Raw genomic sequence first — 21,987 nt, forward strand, 5'->3', positions numbered from 1 at the left:
TTCTCCCAGTTGAACTTGGCCACGTGGAATTTTCTACTCTCTTGTTCACTCCGTCTGTTCTGTCCTTCAGGGTCCGGTTTGCTGGCCTGCTTAGGGAGCAACCCTGGATGAGATTATACAAGGGTGTGCCCAGATTTTACAAACGATTTTCTTGCACTATGGTTTTACCTGGAATTTTATAATCAGCCTAGAATTCGTTTTTGTGCAGGACCCGAGAGCCGCCTAGCTGGACCTCTCCCCCCGGGATTAGTGGTGATCGAGTGTCCACTTCTGTTTGCTGCCCGGGCACACGTGCTCCTGGGTGCTCCAGGCTGCTGGCTCCACGGTCCCCGGGACAATCCCACCAGGGTTCTGTTCCCTCTGAAATGCACTAGCTGTTGTCCATACGCAGATGAATTGTAAATTGTCAGGTTCAAGAATGTCTTGCTGGGACTTTGTAATTATTTCCAGTGTTTAGTTTGATTGGGAGACAGTTAGCACCTCCTGTATGTTGTTTTCTAGGCAACAGTATGTTGCTGTTGAGTTTGATATTTTCCATTACAAAGGAATCACCGGCAACCTCTTTCACACCTCACGTCAGATCTTCAGCAAACCTGCTCAGCTCCGCCTTCAAAGTACGGCCCAAGGCCACGTAGCTCCGCCCTCCACCCGCGTGCGCTCAGAGCCCTCGCGCCTCTGGCCCCGCTGCGTCGCCACACCCACCCTGGCGCTCACCCCCCTGGCGCTTGGCTCCACCCTCTGGCTGACCGCCCTCCCCCAAACGTGGTTCATTCCCTCCCTCCCGCCCCCAGATGGGTGCTGCCATGTCCACTCCTTTCTGGGCCAACACGTGACTGAGTGCCTCCCCGCTGCCCAGCATGCTCTGGGCACCCAGGACACCGCAGAGGACAAGGGCACCGGGTCCCTGCCCTGGGGGCCCACATTCCAGGAGGGAGAGCTGCTGTGTGGGGGAGGCCCACGGCTGCCGGCCTCCACAAGGAACTGTGTGCCAGGCTGAACCGCAGGTGCCACAACAGTGCCTCAGTACCGTCCACGGGGCACCCAGCCCGCAGGCCCCAGCGTTCGTCTTACACGTGATCTGTGCCCACACCATGGACGAGATCGGGCAGCTCGGCTACTGCTTGTCCCCAGCCTCTGGGTGGTCGGCCACGGGCTCCGGAGATGGCGATGCCTGGGTCCGTCCCTCCCCGGCGTCTGTGGCTGTCTATCCCTTCCCCGGCACACTGGCCGGTGCTGCAGTGGTGCTGGATGGCGTGGCAGCGGCAGGCCACCTGTGACTTTAAGGGAAGGCTTTCAGCCACTGATTCTTAAAGGATACGCGGCATTCCGTTCTACAGTTGTTGCGCTACAGTTCGTCGTCCCAGCTTAAATCTTACGTCTCTGTGTCTCTGTTCCACTGATCTATTCAATGGATGCTGTGCCTCTGTGTATTTTCACTTGTGTGGTGAAGCATCTCCCCATCACCGCCACCCTCAGGCCACCGGCCCAGCGCTGGCCTCTCCGTCCCTCCCTCACCCGGAAATTCAGCTGCGTCTCCAGAATATACGGGAACCCATCACCTCTCACCTTGCCCTTGGTGGTCCCTGCGGTGTCTGGGAGGCTGTGCCTCATGGACCCCTCCTTCGTGCCGCCCGTCCCCCTCCCACGTTGCCGTCCACGGAGACTCCGACCAGAGCAGGGATACAGCCAGGCCAGTGGCCACCCCCTCAGGTCCCGAGTGCCTCGGGCAGCCGCCGGTCGGGATTTCAGACGCAGGGATAGCTTGGGCTCTTGGCTGTCCCTGGGGTCAGCTTTCCCCTTGACAGACTCAGAGCAGGGTGGCGCCCGGCACTGCCAGTGTGTGTGGAGCAAAGGGGGCCCCGTGCTAGGGGTTCCTGCAAAGCAAAGCTCCCTTTCCAGAAAGTTCTGTGATGTTGCTGAGACCCTCTGCCTGCTTCTGTTCTCTGAGCGTGAGGATGTGCCCCGAAATCCCACCTCTCTTCTCCCGGCTGCAGTGGGCTGGGCTGGCCGCTGGCCCCTTGGCTCTCTGAGAACTTGGAGTTCTGGTCACTTAGGCCCCGCTGCAGGAAGACGGGCCCCAGGAAGCTAGGGAGGCTGTGTTCAGGCCGCACGCTGGGCCCCACCTGTGCCCCTGTCGGTGGCCTGGACCTGGAGGAGCCTGCCCGCCCCTCCCTCGTGCACCCCACCCCGTCGGGGGGTCGTGGCGTCGCTGGGACTGCCGGTCGCCTGCTGGAGGCTGGTGGGAGGGGAACGTCCAAGGTCGCTGGGGCAGCAGCGCTCGGGGTGAGACCACCAGCGGGGGGTGGGCTGAGGCCAGGGAGCACGGCGTGCGAGGCCTGGTGACTCGCCGGGACCTCGGTGCCCCAGAGGGAGAAGCCCCGAGGGCCTGGCGCTGGGTCCCTCAGGGGCTGTGCTGGGCGTCAGGGCCACGAGGGCAGGAGGGGAGGGCCACGGGATCACTGCACAAGGCAGTGATCGACGGGTCTAAGTGACAGGGGTCAGGTTTTGGCGAGAGGGGGTGCAGGGTCAGAGCTCGATGCAGAAACGCTCAGCGTGTGCCGGGCACCTGCGGGAGGCGGGGCTGCAGAGGAGCGCGCGCTGGCGCCGGGAGCACGTGGCGGGGCTGCCGCGGTGGACCCGTCAGCCGGGGGCGGTCGTTGGAGCCGCGTGGCTGGACGGGGGGGGGGGCGCGGCCTCAGGGCCAAGTCCTGTGCGTCCCGAGAAGTTGAGGGGAGAGGGGAGGGGAGAGCGGACTGCCCACGGCCTCAGGAGGGGGGGCCGCGCGGTGGGATTTCTCCTGCCCCGGGCAGCTGCGGAGCGGGTGTGTGTCCGTGTGTGCCCGCGTGTGCAGAGGCGGTCACTGCCAAGTAGGTGGAGGGCCGGGCAGCCGTTGGGGGGTCAGTTTGCTCCGAGGCGCTCCCACCCCTGCCTTCTCCCTCCCCCCAGCCACTCCCACCCTTCCTGTGGCTCAAGAGTGCGCCCGGATGCCCCCTGGCTTCCCTGTGACCCTCGCTCTCAGCTTCCCCGCCTCCAGGCTCCTCTCGGCCAGCCACCTGGACGCCGGGTCCTCCCTCAGGCTGGTAAGAGGAGCCCTGGCACCTGCCTCGCCCCAGGCCCACACCGGGGGCACTTGAGGTGGGGGGGGCAGGACGGCGCAGGGGGGAGGTGGCCCAGGGTGACCGTGGGCGACCTCAGAGCGAGGGTGGCGGCCGTGGCCTTCGGGGTCCAGACTCAGTGGAAGAGCAGCAGGTCAGGAGGGCAGTGGGGGAGGACGGCGGAGAGTGTGAAGGGGTGCGGGGTGCGGGCCGGGGGTCGGTGATCAGGACAGTGGCCGGTGGTGTCTGAGGCGCTGCGCCCTGGAGCAGGCGAGGTCCAGGCGGTGGGGCGAAGGGGCGGGGGTGCGGATGGGCGGATGGGCCCCTCTTAGAGCGGGGGAGGAGCGGGGGCGGGGGACAGGCCAAGAGGATGCTATGAGGGGGGCCCATGTCCTCAGGGCATGAGGGGAGGGGACAGTGGGGGGGTGGGGGGCCGGAGCCTCTGAGCCGGAGGGACCAGGCCGGTTGGTGGTGCCCTGAGGGATGCCAGATAAGGTCTGGGGAGCAGCCCGGAAGCTGGGAAGGGGAGTCGGGGAGCCCGAGAGGGGCACAGCCTGGGAGGAGGCCTTGGGATGGGGAAAGGGCAGTGGCATTTGGCCGGGAATGTTGGTGGTTGAGATAAAGGGCCTTGAATTTGGGGTGCTGGCGTTCTGCCCAGAGCCAGCGTTCTATGCTCTGCAGAGATGGGGTGGGGAGCAGGGCGGGTCTCAGGAAGGATGCAGAAACCACAGTGCCTGGAACCTCAGGTTCCTTCCGGGCCACAGAGCCCCCGCCAGCTCGCCCTTGGAGCCTGGGGAGCTGGGCACCTGCCCCTCCGCCTTCCCGCCCGCTGCCGCTCCTCCTCGGGGGTCCAGAGAGTGACCTTGAGCCTGGGGAGGCTCCCAGCTTAGTTTCCTTTGTGGTTTGTGTTCTTGTTTTAGAAGAGACCACCCTCCACCCCCTTATAAGAGCTTCAAGGCCCTGGACCCGACCTAGTGCAACGCTGGAAATTTAAAAAAGTCAACAAAATAATAAAAGGAGCCCCCTCCCCCCCTCCCCCCAGGTGGGACAGGTGTCCACACAGGCGTCCATGCTGAGTTACGCTCGTGTGAGGCCTGGCTTGTTAAGAACTGGCCGAGATGCAGGGAAGCCACCCCGTCTCCTGTTCTGGGGTCCTGCTTTCGTTGGCATCTCCCTACATGACGGGTGGAATTGCTTCCACTGTGAGACCACACTGCACGACACTTTGGAAGGTCTCTTTGCATTTCCTTGATGACAAGCGAAGTTGAGCATTTTCCATACATTTATTTTTGGCCCTTTGGAATTCCTTGTCTGTGAATTACATGTGTGTGATCTTTGCCCATTTTTTGTTGTTGTTAAATTGCCTTTTTTTTAAATTGATAGTAGGAGCTTCTTCTCTACTCTGTGACCTGCACTTCCCCGTGTCCATGGTCTTTGTTGTGCAGGCTTGGACGTCAGTGCAACCGTGGTCGCCCCTCGCATCCCTCGGCTTTGCTTTGGGAAAGTTTGCCGCGTCCTCAGGTCATACACCGCCATCTTCTCTGTTTTGAAACATCGCTTTCCACCATTTCCCTCCTTATTCCGTCCCAAATATATTTTTGTTGATAATGGGAAGCACGGGCCCGTTTTATCTTCTCCACGCGGTAGCCCGCGTCCCGGCACCACCTGTCTTATGGTCTTGTCTCCCCCGCCCCTGGCAGTGTGTGTCGGCTCCCACCCTTACACACTCGCCTTTTCCAGAATGTCATCCAGAAGGAATCGGCTGGCGTGGGCCCCTGCAGCCTGGGGGCTGCGTTCAGGCTGCCAGCCTGTGAAGGAGGAGTGGGGGGCTCTCACTTCTACGGGGGTCTTCGTTCTACCTCCCACCTCACTGGGTCCAAGACTTGCTCTCCCTACCCGCCCCCCCCCCCCACAGACTCAGAGCTCCTGCCCACCTGCCTCCTGCGGGGGTCCCCGCCTTCTGCGGGGGCATCCCTGCCTCAGCTCCACTTGGTGCATTTCCCAATCTTTTTCTCCTGTTTTCTTTTTAAAAATAGACTTGTTCTAACCTTATGGTTTCCATCTCTCCCTTTGCCCCTCTCTGATACTACACAACACCTAATTTTATTTACTGTTATTTATTGAAGTATACTTGATTTACACAGTCTTACGTTATCAGTAGTTTTAGGTGTGCACCGTAGTGATTCGATACTTTTATGGATTACATGCTGCACAAAGTTATTATAAAATATTGACTGTATTCTCTGTGCTGTACATTACATCCCTGTGACTTATTTTATAACTAGTAGTTTGTACCTCTTTTAATCTCCCTCCCTTATTTTACCCTTCCCCCGCCTCCTCTGGTAACAACTTACTTGTTCTCTGTATCTGTGAGTCTGCCTCTGTTTCGTTATATTTGTTTTGTTTTGTTCTAGCTTTGACATATAAGTGAAAACATACAGTACTTGTCTTTCCCTGCCTGACTTATTTCACTTAGCATAATACCCTCTAGGTGCCTCCATGTTGCAGCAAATGGCAAGATTTCATTCTGTTTTATGGCTGAGTAATGTTCCATCGTATAAATACACCACATCTTCTTTACCCATTCACCTGTCAGTGGGTACTTAGGTTGCTTCCATATCTTGGCTATTGTAAATATTGTTGCTATGAATATTGGGGTGCATATATCTTTTCAAATTAGTGTTTTCCTTTTCTTTGGATTATAAATACCTAGGAGCGGAATTGCTGGATTGTATGAAAGCTCTATTTTTAATTTTTTGAGGAAACTCCATGCTGTTTTCCATAGTGGCTGCACCAATTTCCATTCCCACCAACAGTGCCTGAGGGGTCCCTTCTCTCCACATCCTTGCCAACACATGTTATGTTGTCTTTTTGATGATAGCCATTCTGACAGGTGTGAGGTGATATCTCACGGTGGTTTTGATTTGCATTTCCCTGATTGTTAGTGATGTTGCACACCTTTTCATGTGTCTGTTGATCATCTGTCTGTCTTCTTTGGAAAAATACCTATTGAGGCCCTCTGCTTATTTTTTAATCAGATTTTTTTTGATATTGTGTTGTGTGAGTTCTTTATATATTTTGGATAGTAACCCCTTATCAGACATATCATTTGCAAATATCTTCTCCCATTCAGTAGGTGGCCTTTTCACTTTGTTGATGGTTTCCTTCACTGTGCAAAAGCTTTTTAGTTTGACGTAGTCCCATTTGATTATTTTTCTTGCCTTTGCCTGAGGAGACAGACCCATAAAAATATTGCTAAGAATGATGATGTCAAAGAGAGTACTGCCTATGTTTTCTTCTAGGAGTTCTATGGTTTCAGGTCTTACATTCAAGTCTTTAATCCATTTTGAATTGATTTTTGTGTATGGTATGAGGTAGTGGTCTAGTTTGATTATTTTGCATGTAGCTGTCCAGTTTTCCCAACACCATTTATTGAAGAGGCTGTCTTTTCCCCATCATATACTTTTGCTTCCTTGTTGGAGATTAATTGACAATGTGTGAGTGGGTTTGTTTCTGGGCTCTTTATTCTGTTTCACTATCTAAGTGTCTGTTTTTGTGCCAGTGCCATTCTGTTTTGGTTATTATAGCTTTGTAATATAGTTTGAAATCAGGAAGTGTGATGCCTCTAGCTTTGCTCTTCTTTCTCAAGATTGCCTTGGCTATTTGGGGTCTTTTGTGGTTCAATACAAATTCTGTAATTGTTTTATTTCTGTGAAAAATTCCATTGGTATTTTGATAGGGATTGCATTATATCTGTAGAATGATTTGGGTAGTATGGACTTTTTAACATTAATTCTACCAATCTGTGGGCATGGGTAGTTTTCCATTTATTTGTATAGTCTTTATTTTCCTTCTTCAGTGTCATAGTTTTCAGAGTACAAGTCTTTCACTTCCTTGGTTACATTTATTCCTAGGTATTTTATTCTTTCTGATTTGATTGTAAATGGGATTGTTTTCTTGTTTTTGCTTTCTGATAGTTCATTATTAGTGTACAGAAAAGCAACAGATTTCTGTATGTTAATTTTGTATCCTGCAAATTTACTGAATTTTTATTTATTATTTCTAATAGTTTGTTGGTGGAGTCTTCACGGTTTTCTCTATATAGTATCATGTCATCAGTAAATAGTGACAGTTTTACTTCTACCCTTCCAGTTTGGATGCCTTTTCTTTCTTTTTCTTGTCTGAATGCTATGTCTTCCAATTCTATTGTTAAATAGAAATGGTGAGAGTGGGCATCCTTGTCTTGTTCCTAACATCTTAGAGGAAAAGCTTTTTACCATTGAGTACAGTGTTAGCTGTTGGTTTGTCATAAATGGCCTTTAATATGTTGAGGTACATTCCCTCTCTACCAATTTTGTTGAGAGTTTTTATCATGAAAGAATGCTGAATTTTGTTCTGCTAGATGTTTATTGAGATGATCATGCGATTTTTATCCTTTGTTTTGTTAATGTGATGTTTCATGTTGATTGATTTGCAGATATTGAACCATCCTTGCATCCCTGGAATAAATTCCACTTGATAATGGTATATGATCCTTTTAATGTATTGTTGAATTCAGTTTGATAATATTTTGTTGAGAATTTTTGCATCTTTGTTCATCAGGGATATTGGTTGGTAATTTTCTCTTTTTATAGTGTCTTTGGTTTTGGTATCAGGGTAATGCTGACCTCACAGAATGAGTTTGGAAGGGTTCCCTCCACTCCAATTTTTTGGAAGAGTTTGAGAAGGATAGGTGTTAACTCTTCTTTAAATGTTTGATAGAATTCACCTGTGAAGCCATCTAGTCCTGGAATTTTGTTTGTTGGGAGTTTTTTGATTATCGATTCAGTTTCATTACTAGTAGTTCGTCTACTCAGATTTTCTATTTCTTCATGATTCAGTTTTGGAGATTATATGTTTCTAGGAATTTATCAATTTCTTCTAGGCTGTCCAATTTGTTGCTGTATAACTGTTCATACTGTTTCCTTATGATGGTTTGTATTTCTGTGATATCAGTTGTAACTTCTCTTTCATTTCTAATTTTTAAAAATTTGGGCCTACTCTTTTTTTTTTTTCTTGATAAGTCTGGCTAAAAGTTTATCAATTTTGTTTATCTTTTCTAAAAACCAGCTATTTTATTGATCTTTTTCTTTCTTTCTTTTCTTTTTCTTTTTCTTTTTGTTTCTATTTCATTTATTCCCACTCTGATCTTTATTATTTCCTTCCTTCTACTAACTTTGGGCTTTGGTCTTCTTTTTCTAATCTTTTGGGTGGAAAGTTAGGTAGTTTATTTGAGACTTTTGTTTGTTTGTTTCTTGAGGTAGGCCAGTATTGCTATAAACTTCCCTCTTAGAACTGCTTTTGCTGCATTCCATAGATTTTGGAAAGTTGTGTTTCTATTTTCATTCATTTCAAGGTGTTTTTTATTTTATCTTTGGTTTCTTCATGGGCTCATTTTTTTTAGTAGCATGTTGTTTAGTCTCTACATGTTTTTTCCCCCCAGTTTTCTTCCTATAATTGATTACTAGTTTCATACCATTGTGGTCAGAAAAGATGCTTGATATGATTTCAATCTTCATAAATTTGTTAAGACTTGTTTTGTGGCCTAGTATGTCATCTATCCTGGAGAATGGTCCATGTGCACTTGAAAAGAATGTGTTTTCTGCTGTTTTTGGATGGAATGTTCTATAGATATTTATTAAGTCTTTTTGGTCTAATGTGTCATTTAAGGCCACTGTTTCCTTATTGATTTTCTGTCTGTATGATCTGTCCATTGACATAAGTGGGGTATTAAGGTCCTCTACTATAATTGTATTACTGTCAATTTCCCCCTTTATGTCTTAATATTTGCTTTATATATTTAGGTGCTTCTATGTTAGTTGCATACATGTTTGTGAACGTTATATCCTCTTCTTGGATTAATCACTTTATCATTATATAATGCCTTTCTTTGTCTTTTGTTATAGACTTTGTTTTAAATTCTGTTTTGTCTGATACGAGTATTACTACCCCAGCTTTCTTTTTGTTTCTATTTGTGTGGAATATCTTTTTCCATTCTTTCATTTTCAGTCTGTGTGTGTCTTTAGTTCTGAGGTGAGTCTCTTATAGGCAGCATATGGATAGGTTTTTTTAAAAAAATCCATTCAGCTATGCAATGTCTGTTTAATGGAGCATTTACTCCATTTACATTTAAAGTGATTATTGATGGGTATGTACTTATTGCCATCTTGTTACTTGTTTTCTGGTTGCTTTTGTAGTTCTTCTCTGCTCTTTTCTTCTTTTGGTCTCTCTTCCCTTGTGGTTTGATGATTTTCTTTAATGTTATGTTTGGTTTCCTTTCTCTTTTTTTGTGTGTCTCTATTGTAGGCTTTTGGTTTGTGGTTACTGTGAGGTTCATGTATATCTCTGTCTCTATATATCTATTTCTATATCTATGTACATATCTCTATATCTATCTGCCATCTATCTAATTTGTTTTAAACTGATAGTCATGTAAGTTCAAACACATTCTAAAAACTCTACATTTTTTTACTCCCCCACTCCACATTTTGTTTTTGATGTCATATTTTACATCTTTATATGTATCTCTTAACTCCTTATTGTAGTTAATTTTGTGACTTTTGTCTTTTAACCTTTGTACTAGCTTAAATTTTAAGTGGCTGATCCACTGCTTTTACTATATATTTGCCTTTACCAGTGAGATTTTTTTTGGTTTATTATTATTATTATTTTATTTATTTATTTTATTTATTTTTGGCTGCATTGGGTCTTAGTTGTGGCATGTGGGATCTTCGTTGAGGCATGCAGGATCTTTTGTTGTGGCGCGCGGGCTCTTCGTTGTGGTGCACGGGCTTCTCTCTAGTTGTGGTGTGTGGGTTTTCTCTTCTCTAGTTGTGGTGCACAGGCTCCAGGGTGCATGGGCTCTGTAGTTGTGGCACACGGGTTCCAGAGTTCATGGGCTCTGTATATTGTGGCAAGTGGGCTCTAGTTGAGGTGTGCGAGCTCAGTAGTTGTGGTGCGTGGGCTTAGTTGCCCCACAGCATGTGGGATCTTAGTTCCCTGACCAGGGATCAAACCCACGTCCCCTGCACTGCAAGGCGGATTCTTTTTTTTTTTTTTTTTAAACTGATTGGAAATTGAATGCAAACTAAGACCACTTGACTGTTACTGAAATGAATAGCCCAGTTTGCTTTTTTTTTTTTTTTAAAGAAATTCACGTTCTTTTATTTATTTATTTATGACTGTGTTGAGTCTTCGTTTCTGTGTGAGGGCTTTCTCTAGTTGCGGCAAGTGGGGACCACTCTTCATCGCGGTGCGCGGGCCTCTCACCATCGCGGCCTCTCTTGTTGCGGAGCACAGGCTCCAGACGCGCAGGCTCAGTAATTGTGGCTCATGGGCCCAGTTGCTCCGTGGCATGTGGGATCTTCCCAGACCAGGGCTCGAACCCGTGTCCCCTGCATTGGCAGGCAGATTCTCAACCACTGCGCCACCAGGGAAGCCCCCAAGGCGGATTCTTTACCACTGGCCCACGAGGGAAGTCCCAGTGAGATTTTTTTCATATATTTTCTCATTTCTTGTTATGGTCTTTTCTCTTTTGCTTAAAGAGGATGCTTTAACATTTCTTATAAGGCTGGTTTAGTGGTGACAAACTCTTTTAGTTTCTGCTTATCTGGGAAACTCTATCTCTCCTTCAGTTCTGAATGATAATCTTGCTGGTAGAGTATCTTTTGTTGTAGGTTTTTCCCTTTCAACACTTTGAATATGTTGTGCCACTCACTTCTGGCTTACAAAGTTTCTGCTGAAAAATCAGCTGATAGATTTGTAGGGGTTCCATTGTTTGTGACTCTCTCTTTTTCTCTTGCTGCCTTTAAAATTCTCTATCTTTACCTTTTGCCATTTTAATTATGATATGTCTTGGTATGTGTCTCTTTGGGTTCATCTTGTTTGGGACCCTCTGTGATTCCTGGACCTGGATATCTGTTTCCTTCTTCAGGTTAGGGAAGTTTTCAGCCATTATTTTATCAAATACATTTTCTGCCTCTTTTTCTCTCCCTCTCCTTCTGGGACCCCTATACTGTGAACATTAGTATGTGTGATGTTGTCTCAGAGGTTCCTTAAGCTGTCCTCATTTTTTAAAAATATTTTTTCTTTTTGCTGTTCTGATAGGGTGATTTTCACTATTCTGTCTTCCAGGTTGCTTACATGTTCTTCTGTATCACCTATTCTGCTGTTGATTCCCTCTAGTGTATTTTTCATTTCAGTGTCTTCCTCAGCTCTGATTGGTTCTTTTTTGTATTTTCTAATTCTTTGTTGACATTCTTACTGTGTTCCTATATTCTCTTCCCAAGTTTGGTGAGCGTTTTTCTGGACCATTGCTTTGAACTTTTTATCAGGTAAATCACTTATCTCTGTTTCATTAGTTTTTTTCTCCTGGGGCTTTATCTTGTTCTTTCATTTGGAACATGTTCCTCTGTCTCATTTTGTTTGACTTTCTCTGTTTGTCTCTATGAAATTATGCAAAACAGTCACCTATGCTGGTCTCGAAGACCTGTCCTTGTGTGGGAGTGTCCCTGTGCAGTCTGTGTGTGCCCAGTGGCTTCGGTGGGAGAGCTGGGTCTGAACTGAGCATGGCCACACCTTCTGGGGTGCACTGGCAGCTGCCACACACACCACCTTATGCACTATTCCAGTTTCCCCATCATCCAGCGTTCTCAGGGTGCTCTCTCTGGTTGGTGGGTAGTTTTTGGCATGTTGTAGTTTTTAAATTTGCTATTTTTTTTTTTTTGCTAATTTGCTGGGGATTTGCTCTTCCCTCTCTCCCTGGGGGAAATCACATTCTGCCTTACACTGGGCGAGCTCTGTGGGTGCTTTTTTATCTGCTCCTGTCTGTCGTCAGCTGAGGACCAGTGGGACTCTGATGCTGCTGGGAGATGCCTCTGCTCAGAGCCCTGGCAGCGAAGCTTTCTCGGCCCCCGCTGGCCAGCAGGGAGAGCTTTTTGTTCCTCCCACAGTCCAGGCCATACAGGGCTGCCAGCTCCAGCTGCCTGTCCCATGCCTGTCTGCTCACCTGTGATGCCCAGAAGGGAATGTTTCTGCATCTGATAACCACTCACACACTCACTGCAACCACACAGGGCCTTTTTTTTTTTTTTTAAGTGCATCGGACTTAGCTCTCCTGTGACCTCAGGTAGCTGTTGATTTTATAAATACTTTGATTTTGCCCAACATTTCAACATGTCTGCCGGGAAGTGGGTCATTTCAGCTGAGGCTACCATGTTGCCGTGACCTCTTCAAAGTAGACATTTCTTAATATTTTCTCCTGTTTCTTGATATTCTCATGTCGGGACAGTCGGTCTGATTCCCCCAGGTCAACGCTGCTGCATATTTTGAGATCTTGGGCAAGTTCCTTGCTGGTGTGTTTCTCTGCTTTCCCAGGCTGGGTATAGAAATGGGTTTATGCTAGAAACTCTGCAGGTTCCTGTCCTTATTTTCAGGCCACACGAAGGGAGGAGGGAAGTGTTTAGGGTCACTGAGGTTTCACTTTCGAGGGTGGGGTCCTGTCTAGAAGGAGTCCCTGCTGTGCAGAGGGAGGGTCTGCTGGGGTCTCCCGGGATCCCACCCATGTGCCCCATCTTTGATGGCCCTGTCACGTGTCTTCACTTTCTAGTAGGGACACAGACACCCTCATTCTAATCCTTCCATTATTCACTAGGGTCTTATGGTTGGGGAGTCACTTCTCCATCCTGGAAGTGACTAGCACTTTGATTATAAACATCATTTCTAGACGGAGGGCTTGTCTCCAGGTAAAGGAGACGGAGTGTCACCTGGAGGGGAGCAGAGAACGCATTCCTGCACGCGTATGCAAACACTGGTGTGTCTGAATGAGTGTGTGCATGCTTGTGCATGTGTGTGCACTGCAGACACCCACGCTGGCCTTGCACAGGCCACCCACAGGTAGCTCCCTGTGGAGCTGGGTGATCTCTGCCCATCAGTGTGGGTCGGTCAGGGTGTCTGTGGCTTCCTGGATTCCCATGAGGAATGAACGGGGACCAGGAGCCAAGGAGGGGGAGCCTCTCACTGACCGGCACCTGGCCTGGGGTGGGCAGGGCTTGGGAGCTCCAGGGTGGTCCGGGGCCTGGCCCGGGGCAGGGAGGGCCCAGTGCTGCAGGGACAAGGCAGAGAGACCCCCAAGGTGGGCCCCCTCCCTTCCTGCTCCTGACCCGTCGGCTGTCACCTCACCCGTGGACTCCTTTCCCCCGACAGGGAGAATACATCCAGCTCTGTTCACAAGGGAACCCTTGCAGCAACGTGGCAACGAGCCACAGAAGTCTGCGACCCTGAAGCTGCCACGCAAGTCGAGGTGCTTATATTCCACCTACGGTCACGAGTGAGCGTCTGGGCACCCACCTGCCTGTACAGGGCTCCAGGAGGAGCTGGGCCAGCAGGAACGGGGACCACCCCAGGACTCGAGGAGGGGTGGGCGGGTGAGCACGCAGTTGCTGCCGGGCAGGTGTCCAGGGAGGCCTGAGCTTCGCCCCAGGCCCAGCAGGAGCTGCGACCCCTGCAGGCCTCCCTCCGTGGGGCGGCATTCTCCTCCCAGGGTGGGCTGCCTGGTCTCCCCCCGACCCTGTGCTGGGGGCCCTGCTCCTTACACTCACGGGGCCCAGGGTCCTGGCTGCTGGTCCTTCAGTGCTCCAGGGCCCCAGGTGACAGAGAGGCTTTGCAGAACGTTTGACTGGCAGGCCACCGTGGGCTGCGACACCCAAATGAAGTGACCCTCAGTGGCTCCCGCCTCTATGTTGCCTCTGGCTGAGGTGCCGGGCCCTGCACTCGGTGCGGTGCTGCAGAGGCCGGTGTCCAGGTGGGGCCGCAGGGCCCCCCGGGGGCAGAGGTGGGTCTGGCAGCTTTACTCAGGGATCCCACGGGACTGCCTGGGGAAGGGCAGGGTGGCTGGGCAGGGGTCCGTGCTTTGGTGAGAGAAGCCAGGCGTGGCAGGGCTCTCTCTGGGGCACTGGGGGCTGACTGGACCATCAGGATGTCCCGCCAGGCCCGACCTCAGGAGATGCTGGTCCCCATGCTCTGACCTTCTGGGCATCTCTGAGGCTACTTGGCAGAAACTGGTAACGGGAACCTTCCTGGGACATGTGTCCGGATGTGTGTGTACAGAGCAGGGGCGGTGAGGGTGGACGGCAGGGGGACCCCGGTCGGGGGCAGGACGTGCACTCTGCAGCCGTGGGCCACACCGCCAGGCGCGATCTGTGCCCGAGCCCCTCCTGACCTCCCAACCAGCCACGGCCTGCTGTGCACGGCCCACGGCACACCCTTGCAGCCGGGCTGAGCACAGCGGGACCACTGCAGCCACACGCGGCCTCCAGCCTTTTATTCACACGAGGACTCAAAGAACACACGTCACCTGCTGACACCGTGCAGCACAAGGAGACAGCAGGCCTGGCTGCCGCCTGGCCAGTGACCGTGGCAGGGCCGCCCCTCCCAGAGATGCACGTAGGGCAGGGCCAGCGTGCAGGCCGCTCTGGGGCCGTCCACGTGTAGCTCAAGGGCGGCCGTCCTGGCACACGGGTGGTCACTGCCCCAGAGCCCCTGAGAGTTCAGCTAGCCCTCACTCGCAGGGAAGGAGGCCCCAAGCCCAGCCCCCTGCCCAGGCATGACACGGTTACGATGGGGTGGGTGTGCCTGTGAGGCTGGGCTGCTGGCAGAGTGCAGGACCCCACGCATCCCAGAAGCCCTAACCAGTGGCCAGGGGCCCCCCCAGTCCTGTGAGGAAAAGCAAAGCAGCGCGAAGCAGCCTTCTCAGGGCCCGGGGGCTGCTTAGGACCACCTTCCCTGGCCCTGGTGGCTCAGCACCCCCCAGACCCTCAAGGACCCCCTCCCTTGCCCGGCTCCCTCTCTCGCCAGCCCCTCCCCAGGCCCTGCAGAGGGCAGGGCCCAGGAGGGTGGGCCCACAGGTCTACGGAGGGGCCTGGGTAGCCTGAGTGAGCGGGGGTGCGCCCAGATCCCAGGGCCGCAGAAGGTCACCCGGGACCTTCAAAAGCATCTCGGGAGGAGCTGAGAAAGCAGCTCTAGGTGAGAGAACGGGAAGCGCTTGCAGAGGATGCACGGCTGGAAAAGCCCTTAACTGTCAAAGCTCCCCGGGCCCTGCAGCTGGTGGGGTCAGGGAAGGGATGTCCCTCTGGCCCGCAGAGCCGGGTCTCGCTGGCCCTGAGCTGAAGTTTCACCAGCCACCCAGCATCCCTGTGGCCAGGTGACAGCCAGGGGTCACCTGCAGCCCTGGCCTGTGTCGCCCTGAGCTGGGATTGGCCCTGGGTCTGGGCGGAGACAGGGGGCAGGACAACAGCAGGTGGCGCGTCTGCACAGCCAGAAGTCCCCGTGTGGGCCGCGGGTCCACGTGGATGGCCAGGAGCAGCGGCCCAGCCCCGCAGAGACGCCGCTGAGAGCAGAGCCCAGAGGTGGCTCTGGGGGGGCGGGTCAAGGTTCATGCATGATCTCAAAGGCCCCGTTAGACCCTGGACGGCGGGAACCCCGACGCCCTCTCAGGGATTCTTGGGCGCTGAGGGTGGGCCTGGCTTTCAGACACCTGGAGCCCCCGGTGCTCGGCGGGGCAGGCGGGAGAGGAAGGCACGGCTCGCGCTCCGGGGGACACTGCTCGGGCCGCCTCCTCACAGGCCCTGGTGCTGCCGTGATGGCGCAGGAGCTGGGGGGAGAGACGGCACTGGCATCCCCGAGGTCCCTGAAATGCATGGCTTTTGGGGACACTGTTTCCTGCTGACCTGAGGGCCTCATACAAAACTAAAAGCCAGGGTGGCTGGCAAAGCCACTCACCCGGCCCCCAGCACGGTCACGGCCGCGGCCCCTCGCCGGCCCTTCCTGTCCCGCCCCGGGGGCTCTCGGCCGAGGGAGTTCAATACCGTCTGCTTCGAGTTTTGGCAAAGTCAGTCCTTGGCCTCGGTCCCTGGGGTCGGGCAGTTACCGCCACCGGGGCCTGGCTGCTGAGAGAACCAGGGTGAGGACGGAGAGGAGCAAGAGGCACGTGCAGGGCCGGGGGCAGCCCGTGGCTGACGTCTTCTGGCCCCCCTGCTCGGAAAGGCCGGGGAGGGCGTGGCTCAGGGGCGTCCGGGAGCTGGAGCCCTTCTTGCTGATCCTCCGGCCACACTCGTTGTCTGGGCAGCCCTCGCCGCTGCCTGAGCCGCTGCTGTCATCACCTGGCAAGGAGAGGAGGCTCCAGCGGGCCTGCCCCGCCCTGGGGACCCCGAGAGCCGCGGGCCCGCCCAGCCCTGGGGACCCCGGAGCCGTGTCCCCCCGCCTGGGCCTCCCGGGCTGGTGACGCCAGCTCCATCCTGACCGCAGCACCCCGACCCCCTGGGCCTGCCGAGGCTGGGAGGACATCCGGGCCGGGTCACAACTGTGCCTGGGGGCAAGGGGCAGGGGAACTTTGTGACCACACCCGGGCAGCGGCTGCGTCCTCAGAGCCACTGTGGAGGCCGTGGGGCTGGGAGGGCCCCGTCCCCGGCACCCTTCCCCAGCTGGGGGTGCTCCCTGGCGTCCCGGCGCCAACCCTAGGCTCTCAGCCCCCAGGCCCTCCCGGGCCCCGCTCTCACTGGCGTCCTGGAAGTCCACGTCGTTGCCGTTGTAGGCGCTGCGCAGACGGTTGGTCGTGATCTTCAGCTGCATGATCTGCTGGCGGATGGTCATGTCGGGCTTGGTGATGTCCACCTCCACCTCGGGGTTGTTGATCTGGTTGGCCAGGCCATCGCCCATCACTTCGGGGAGGTACCTGGAGGCCGGGAAGGCAGGCCCTGGGTCACTGCCCCGCTCCCCGCACGAGGGCACTGCCCCAGCATGCCTGCCCACTCCCCTCCCCCCGTCAGGGCGGTGGCAAGCCTGAGACCCCCCCAGAGGCTTCAGGGGCCGACGGGAGCCCGTGCAGGCCCCACTATGGCGGGGTGAGGATGCGCTGGGCACGGCGCCTGCTGTGGGGAGCTGGCACAGGGCGAGGGCTCAGCCCTCATCCCAGCTCTGCGTCCCGCTGCGTGTCCCACGTCAGGTATGGCCCTGTGCACACAACACCTGGTGCCCCAGACCGGCGAGGGGCCGTGGAGGAGGGACGGACTGTGTCAGCCGGGGGGCACCTACCGACCCTTGGCCACCCCGTTCCAGCAGCGGTCATCGCTGGCCGCGCTCATGGCCAACTTCTCACTGCACAGCGTCCCCGGGAGGCTGATCCAGAAGTCCTGGGCACCTCGGAGCTGGGCCTTGGCCTCGGAGACCTGCAGGGCAGCAGTCAGGCCACCGGCACCCCGGCCCAGCCTGCCCTGGACCCCCAACTGCGCCCACCCGGGGCCTGCCCGGCTGAGGGGCCACTCACCAGCTTCTGCAGCGTGCCTGTGGGCGGCTTCTCCGGCAGCGCCAGCTTGCCCCGGCGCCGCTTCTCCTCAGGCTCAGGGCCCTGGGGGTTCACCTTGGGGTTCCCGCAGCCCTGGATGACCTGGGGGAGAACGCAGGGGTCCTGGAAGGGTACGAGGCGGTATCCGGGGCGCCCCCCCTCGCCCACCGCACGCCCCGGCCCGCACCTTGGCCGTTAGGGTGTCGCTGCTGTCCTGTAGGGCGCCGATGGCCTCTGCCAGCCACAAGTGCACGCCGCCGATGACGCTCTCTGCGCCCGTCGGGCCCCAGAACTTGTCTGTGATGAGCACCATGGAGTCTGGCACAGGCGTGAGCACACACACAGGGGGCACTTTGTACGTACGCGCACTGGCTCGCCACGTGCTACCACGCACACGGCAGCTTGTACGAGACGATACATCTGCATGTCGGCCCACGTCAGGCCAGCCCGTGTACACGTTAGCGCCTGTGTGCGTCGGCACACGTGTAGGTTGAGCACATGTGTGTAAGCTTACGCCTGTCGGCACACGTACACCTGGCCCACCACATGCCTATGTTACCTCACGTTTTCACGTTGGCTCGAGGCATGCCATCACACGTCCATGTTAGCACGTGTCTCCGCGTGAATGTGTGCTGGCCCACGTGTCAGCACGCGTTAGAACTTACGTATCTCGGTATACAGGCACGCTGAGCCCTCACGTCAGCCCACGTGTGTCGACATGGATGCACGCAGGCTCACCTCACAGCAGCAGGTGTACACACTGTGGTGCACCTGTGTTGGCACAGGTGCTTGGTGGCCCACGTCACGTCGGCACACCTCAGAGCTGGCCCACCCCAGGGCAGCAACGCACACGTTAGCTCATGCACGGGTTGGCCCGCTGTAGGTCATACACGTGTTGGCGCGTACGCGCTCGGGGGGGAAGGGCAGGACTGTGACCCCGCGGGGCTCCCTCCTGGGCAGCTGCCCACGTTGCACTCTGTTTGGGACGTTCAGGGGGCATCTTGTTCCTCGCCCCAGGGACCGCCTGCTCCAGAGGACAGGCCCGGTTCTGCACGCCCCCAACCCCCCTTCCCGCAGGCGGTGGCGGCAGTGGGAGCTCACCCAGAAGGTTCCTCCACTCGGCGTCCAGGTCGGCCTGGTTGGCCAGGCAGCCCTTGAGCACGTTGCGGCAGTAGTCGGGGCAGGGCCGGGCGCCGGGCACCCCCAGGCAGTGGGCGCAGTACACCAGCTTCATGACGGACCGTGCGCACTCCGGGCTCAGGGGCACCTGGGGAGCCAAGGCAGCCTGAGCGCAGCCCCGCAGCAGGTGCGCAGCCCCACGGGCGCGCCGGGGTCCTTCTCAGGTGGCCAAGCTGGCCTGCTGGCCGCGGCGGGGCTCCGTCTAATAACCGATACGCTCACAGTGCCACGCCTCCCGGAACACGGTGGTCACTAACCCTCCCAGGGAAGAGGGAATACCGCCCACCATGCAGCGGAACGGATGGAGGCTGGGGCTGGGGAGGCTCGTTAGGGACCCCAGTTGGGGTGGAGGTGGCTCACGCCCAGGGCTGCAGGCGCCTGAGGCCGATGCCCTCCCACACCCGACGCTGGTGGGTCTGACGGAGCGAGCTGCCCGACGGGGCCAGGCATCCCCCGCCCCAGCCTCGGAGCACGCATCTCCCTCATCTCCCGTCTCCCGTCCACCTGACCCCTGGAGCCGGCTCAGCATCCAGCCGCAGCCCATCTCCTTCCCTTCCTGCCCGGGACCGGCCTCGCCATCGCTGCCCGGAGCACAGCTCGCATGCTGGATCCTCCCATCCGCCCGGGGTGGAGGGTGAAAGGAGGCACCGGGAGGCCCAGGGCCCCGGGGTGGGGGCGCGGGGACGTGCGGCAGGGGGCGGGGCCTCCGCGCGCACCTGGGCCACTTTCCGGACCACGTCGCTGGCCACGCCCAGGCCCTGCACAAAGGCGCGCGCCGCCACGAAGGCGCGGGTGGCGCGCAGGCGCAGCTCGCGGGGGGCCTCCCCGAAGGGCCGCAGCGGCTCGGCCTGCTTGCCCAGGCAGTCCAGGTAGTCCTCGGGCAGCAGCAGCTGCGGGTGCAGCTGCCGGAAGAGGCGCTCGAGCAGGCGGGCCCAGAACTCGGCCAGCGTCTCCTCCAGGTGCAGGTTGGCGCCGCGGTAGTAGAGGCGCAGCTCGGTATACAGGTCGCGGAAGGCCTTGGCGTTCTGCACGTACAGCTCTCCGAAGGCGCCCGGGAAGGCCTCCTGCAGCGCCCGCTCCGAGTCGTTCAGCAGGCGCTGGAAGTGATCTGCGCGCGGGAGACGGGCGTCAGGCCTTCCCAGAGCCCCCTGCCCACCCCGCGTGCTGTGGCAGCGCGACCGGCATTAAGGGGGCTCCGCCGGGGACCCCCGGTGCTCTGAGAGTCATCAGAGCCTGCACGGGCCCTGGGTGCCCGCCCCCACGGGGCTCTGAGACCTCCCCCTCCTGGCCCGGGGTCTGGGCATCCAGAATCCATTTCTGAGCTGGGCCTGGAGCAGGGGACACACGGTGCCTCAGTGCCCCCCGAGATCACCTGGCAAGGGTCTGTGTGGAGGGGCAGGAGGGTGCTCTGAGTGGGGGTGGGACCCAGTGGGGGAAGAAGGCCCAGGGCGTCCCTCGCCTGCTTTCCCTCCCAGCAGCTCTCCTTGCGTCCCGCCCCCTCCCCCGGCCTCTGTCACCCAGCCAGGCCCCCTGCCCTGGGGGCGTGCCTCTGTGCACTCTCCACCCTGCCCACCTCTGAGGCTCTCCTGGGCTTCCTGCCCTCCCCCTCCGTCCTCATCTCTCTTGGACGCCCTCCCTCTGGTTTTGGAAGCTGGCGAGCCTGAGGGTCTGGAGAGGGTCTCCCGCAGCCCTCAGGATGCACCCAGAGTCCCGGACAGGGTGCCGAGGCGGGGCGTTAGCGTGGGCCGCAGACCCCTGTGGTTTTGGGGAAATACCTCTGTGCCCCGTGTGCTGAGAACGAGGCCCCCAACGCCGTCCACCCCTTTCAGCAGGGAGACTGCAGGGTCCATAAGCACACAGACCATCCACTCAGACGCTTCCTCGAGAGCTGTGGCCAGCCCTCCCCACACAGACCCAAACTCGGGTGTCCAGGGACACAGGGCCAGGTTGGCTTTGCTCTGAGGCGTGGTGGACATCAGGCCTCTGGCCCTCGGACCTGTGTCTACACTCACCCCACCCAAGACCCTCCCGCAGCTCCTGCTGTGCCCCTGCAGCTCCCCAGGTGGGAACCGTGGGAAGGAGCGGACAGTCCAAGTTCCCATCCAGCTCCTGCCGTGGGACCCCGGGTCCTGGTCCCCACCCCAGCCTCTGGCCCAAATGGGCAGTCTGTAGCTCAGTCACTAGCCCAGCAGCACACGGGGTGGTCATGGGGGCCCCCAATCCCATGGCCGGCCCCCAGCCCCATCTTTTGAGCAGGGTCCTGCTCTGAGCCAGGCCCCTGGCAGCCGGCCCAAAGGTGTGGTGCGTGAGCGTGGGCCCCGCGTCCTGGAACACAGCCACCTGAGGCCCCACTAGACGCGGGTCCCAGGCGCACTTCAGACGAAGGCTCTGAGACCCCTGCCGCTGGTGGCCAGGTAAGGACTGCTCCCGAGGCACGAGGCGCGGAGGGAGCCAGATCAGGCACGACAGTGGGGCTGAGGCGCGGGGCGGGAAGTGGCACACAGAGGGGCAGGTGGAAAGGACTCTCGCGGTGGGGGGGGCACAAGTGGGCCTGGAAGCGGATGAGGAATCGCTTTGAACACAGATTAGTGTCCCGAATGGATGTTGTGCAGGCTCTGACATCAGCTGTCACTTCTGGGGCCCCTCCCACCGGCGCCCGCCATCCCCTCCGAGGTGCCCGCTGTCAGCATCACAACGTCATCCCACCGTCCCTTGTTTAGGGGCCCAGACACGACGAGAGAGCTGGTGAGGGGCTGGGAATAGATGACTGACACACACAGCTGACCTGGAGGCTCGAGGGCCATGGCAGGGGCCCCAAACTCCTCGTGCCCCCAGCCTGCAGCCCCGTCCTGGCCCCCCATCTCAGTCCTCACGCTGAGCTCCCCAGCTCCAGGCCAGCTGGTGGCCAGTGCCAGGCCTGTCCCTGGCAGGTGCCTAGGACAGCTCTGGAGGGCAGAGGGTCCCCTCTGAGGGGCTGATGGAAGGGACGGGCTGGCCCTCCCCAAACGTGCGTGCCTCGGGGTGGACAGAGACCTGCAGGTGACCCCCCGCTCAGGCCCCTGCACGCGGCCAGCGTTCTGCTACTACGTCCCCTCTGACCCTGCCTCGCTGCGAGAGGCCCCCAAGTGCCCAGCCCCCTGCCGTGAGCGTCCTGCGGCCCCGGAGCCCCTCACCGTCAAAGCCCCGCAGCTGGGCGGCCAGCGTGGCCTGCAGGGCCCGGCCGCTGTCCAGGAGCGCCGTCTCCAGCTCGGCGCGGCTGCGGTTGGCCAGGTTCTCCTCCATCTCGCTGGTGCAGCAGGTGTAGCCCTGGGGGCAGATCCGCAGGTGCTCACCTGT

General features: G+C 56.4%; 2 protein-coding genes across 9 annotated transcripts in view; one reads left to right on the forward strand and one right to left on the reverse strand.

The window, feature by feature from the left end:
- Positions 1 to 21,987, forward strand: part of ANKMY1 (ankyrin repeat and MYND domain containing 1) — a 53,111-nt gene that overhangs the window by 22,747 nt on the left and 8,377 nt on the right. For 3 of the 8 annotated variants that reach the window (XR_014246011.1, XR_014246013.1, XR_014246015.1), the window contains exon 3: positions 13,338 to 13,451. Coding sequence is in view for 2 of the 8 variants with exons in the window: in XM_082396921.1 (XP_082253047.1) it covers positions 13,338 to 13,415 (78 nt within the window). In the remaining 6 variants the exon portion in view is untranslated. Of the gene's footprint in view, positions 1 to 13,337; positions 13,861 to 21,987 lie in introns of those variants that run through there. The other 5 variants (XR_014246012.1, XR_014246014.1, XR_014246009.1 and 2 more) reach the window with 4 other exon arrangements.
- The window catches only part of GPC1 (glypican 1), a 29,859-nt gene continuing 22,311 nt past the window's right edge, over positions 14,440 to 21,987 (reverse strand). Inside the window, exons 2-9 of the mRNA XM_082396916.1 lie at positions 21,825 to 21,983; positions 19,368 to 19,759; positions 18,574 to 18,739; positions 17,660 to 17,790; positions 17,455 to 17,574; positions 17,223 to 17,356; positions 16,688 to 16,863; positions 14,440 to 16,291 (exon numbers count right to left, since the gene is read on the reverse strand). Of these exons, the coding sequence (XP_082253042.1) occupies positions 16,056 to 16,291; positions 16,688 to 16,863; positions 17,223 to 17,356; positions 17,455 to 17,574; positions 17,660 to 17,790; positions 18,574 to 18,739; positions 19,368 to 19,759; positions 21,825 to 21,983 (1,514 nt within the window). The 3' untranslated portion in view covers positions 14,440 to 16,055. The remainder of the gene's footprint in view (positions 16,292 to 16,687; positions 16,864 to 17,222; positions 17,357 to 17,454; positions 17,575 to 17,659; positions 17,791 to 18,573; positions 18,740 to 19,367; positions 19,760 to 21,824; positions 21,984 to 21,987) is intronic.

This window comes from Balaenoptera borealis, assembly GCF_965194805.1.
Source record: "Balaenoptera borealis genome assembly, chromosome: 6".
Classification (NCBI taxonomy): domain Eukaryota; kingdom Metazoa; phylum Chordata; class Mammalia; order Artiodactyla; family Balaenopteridae; genus Balaenoptera; species Balaenoptera borealis.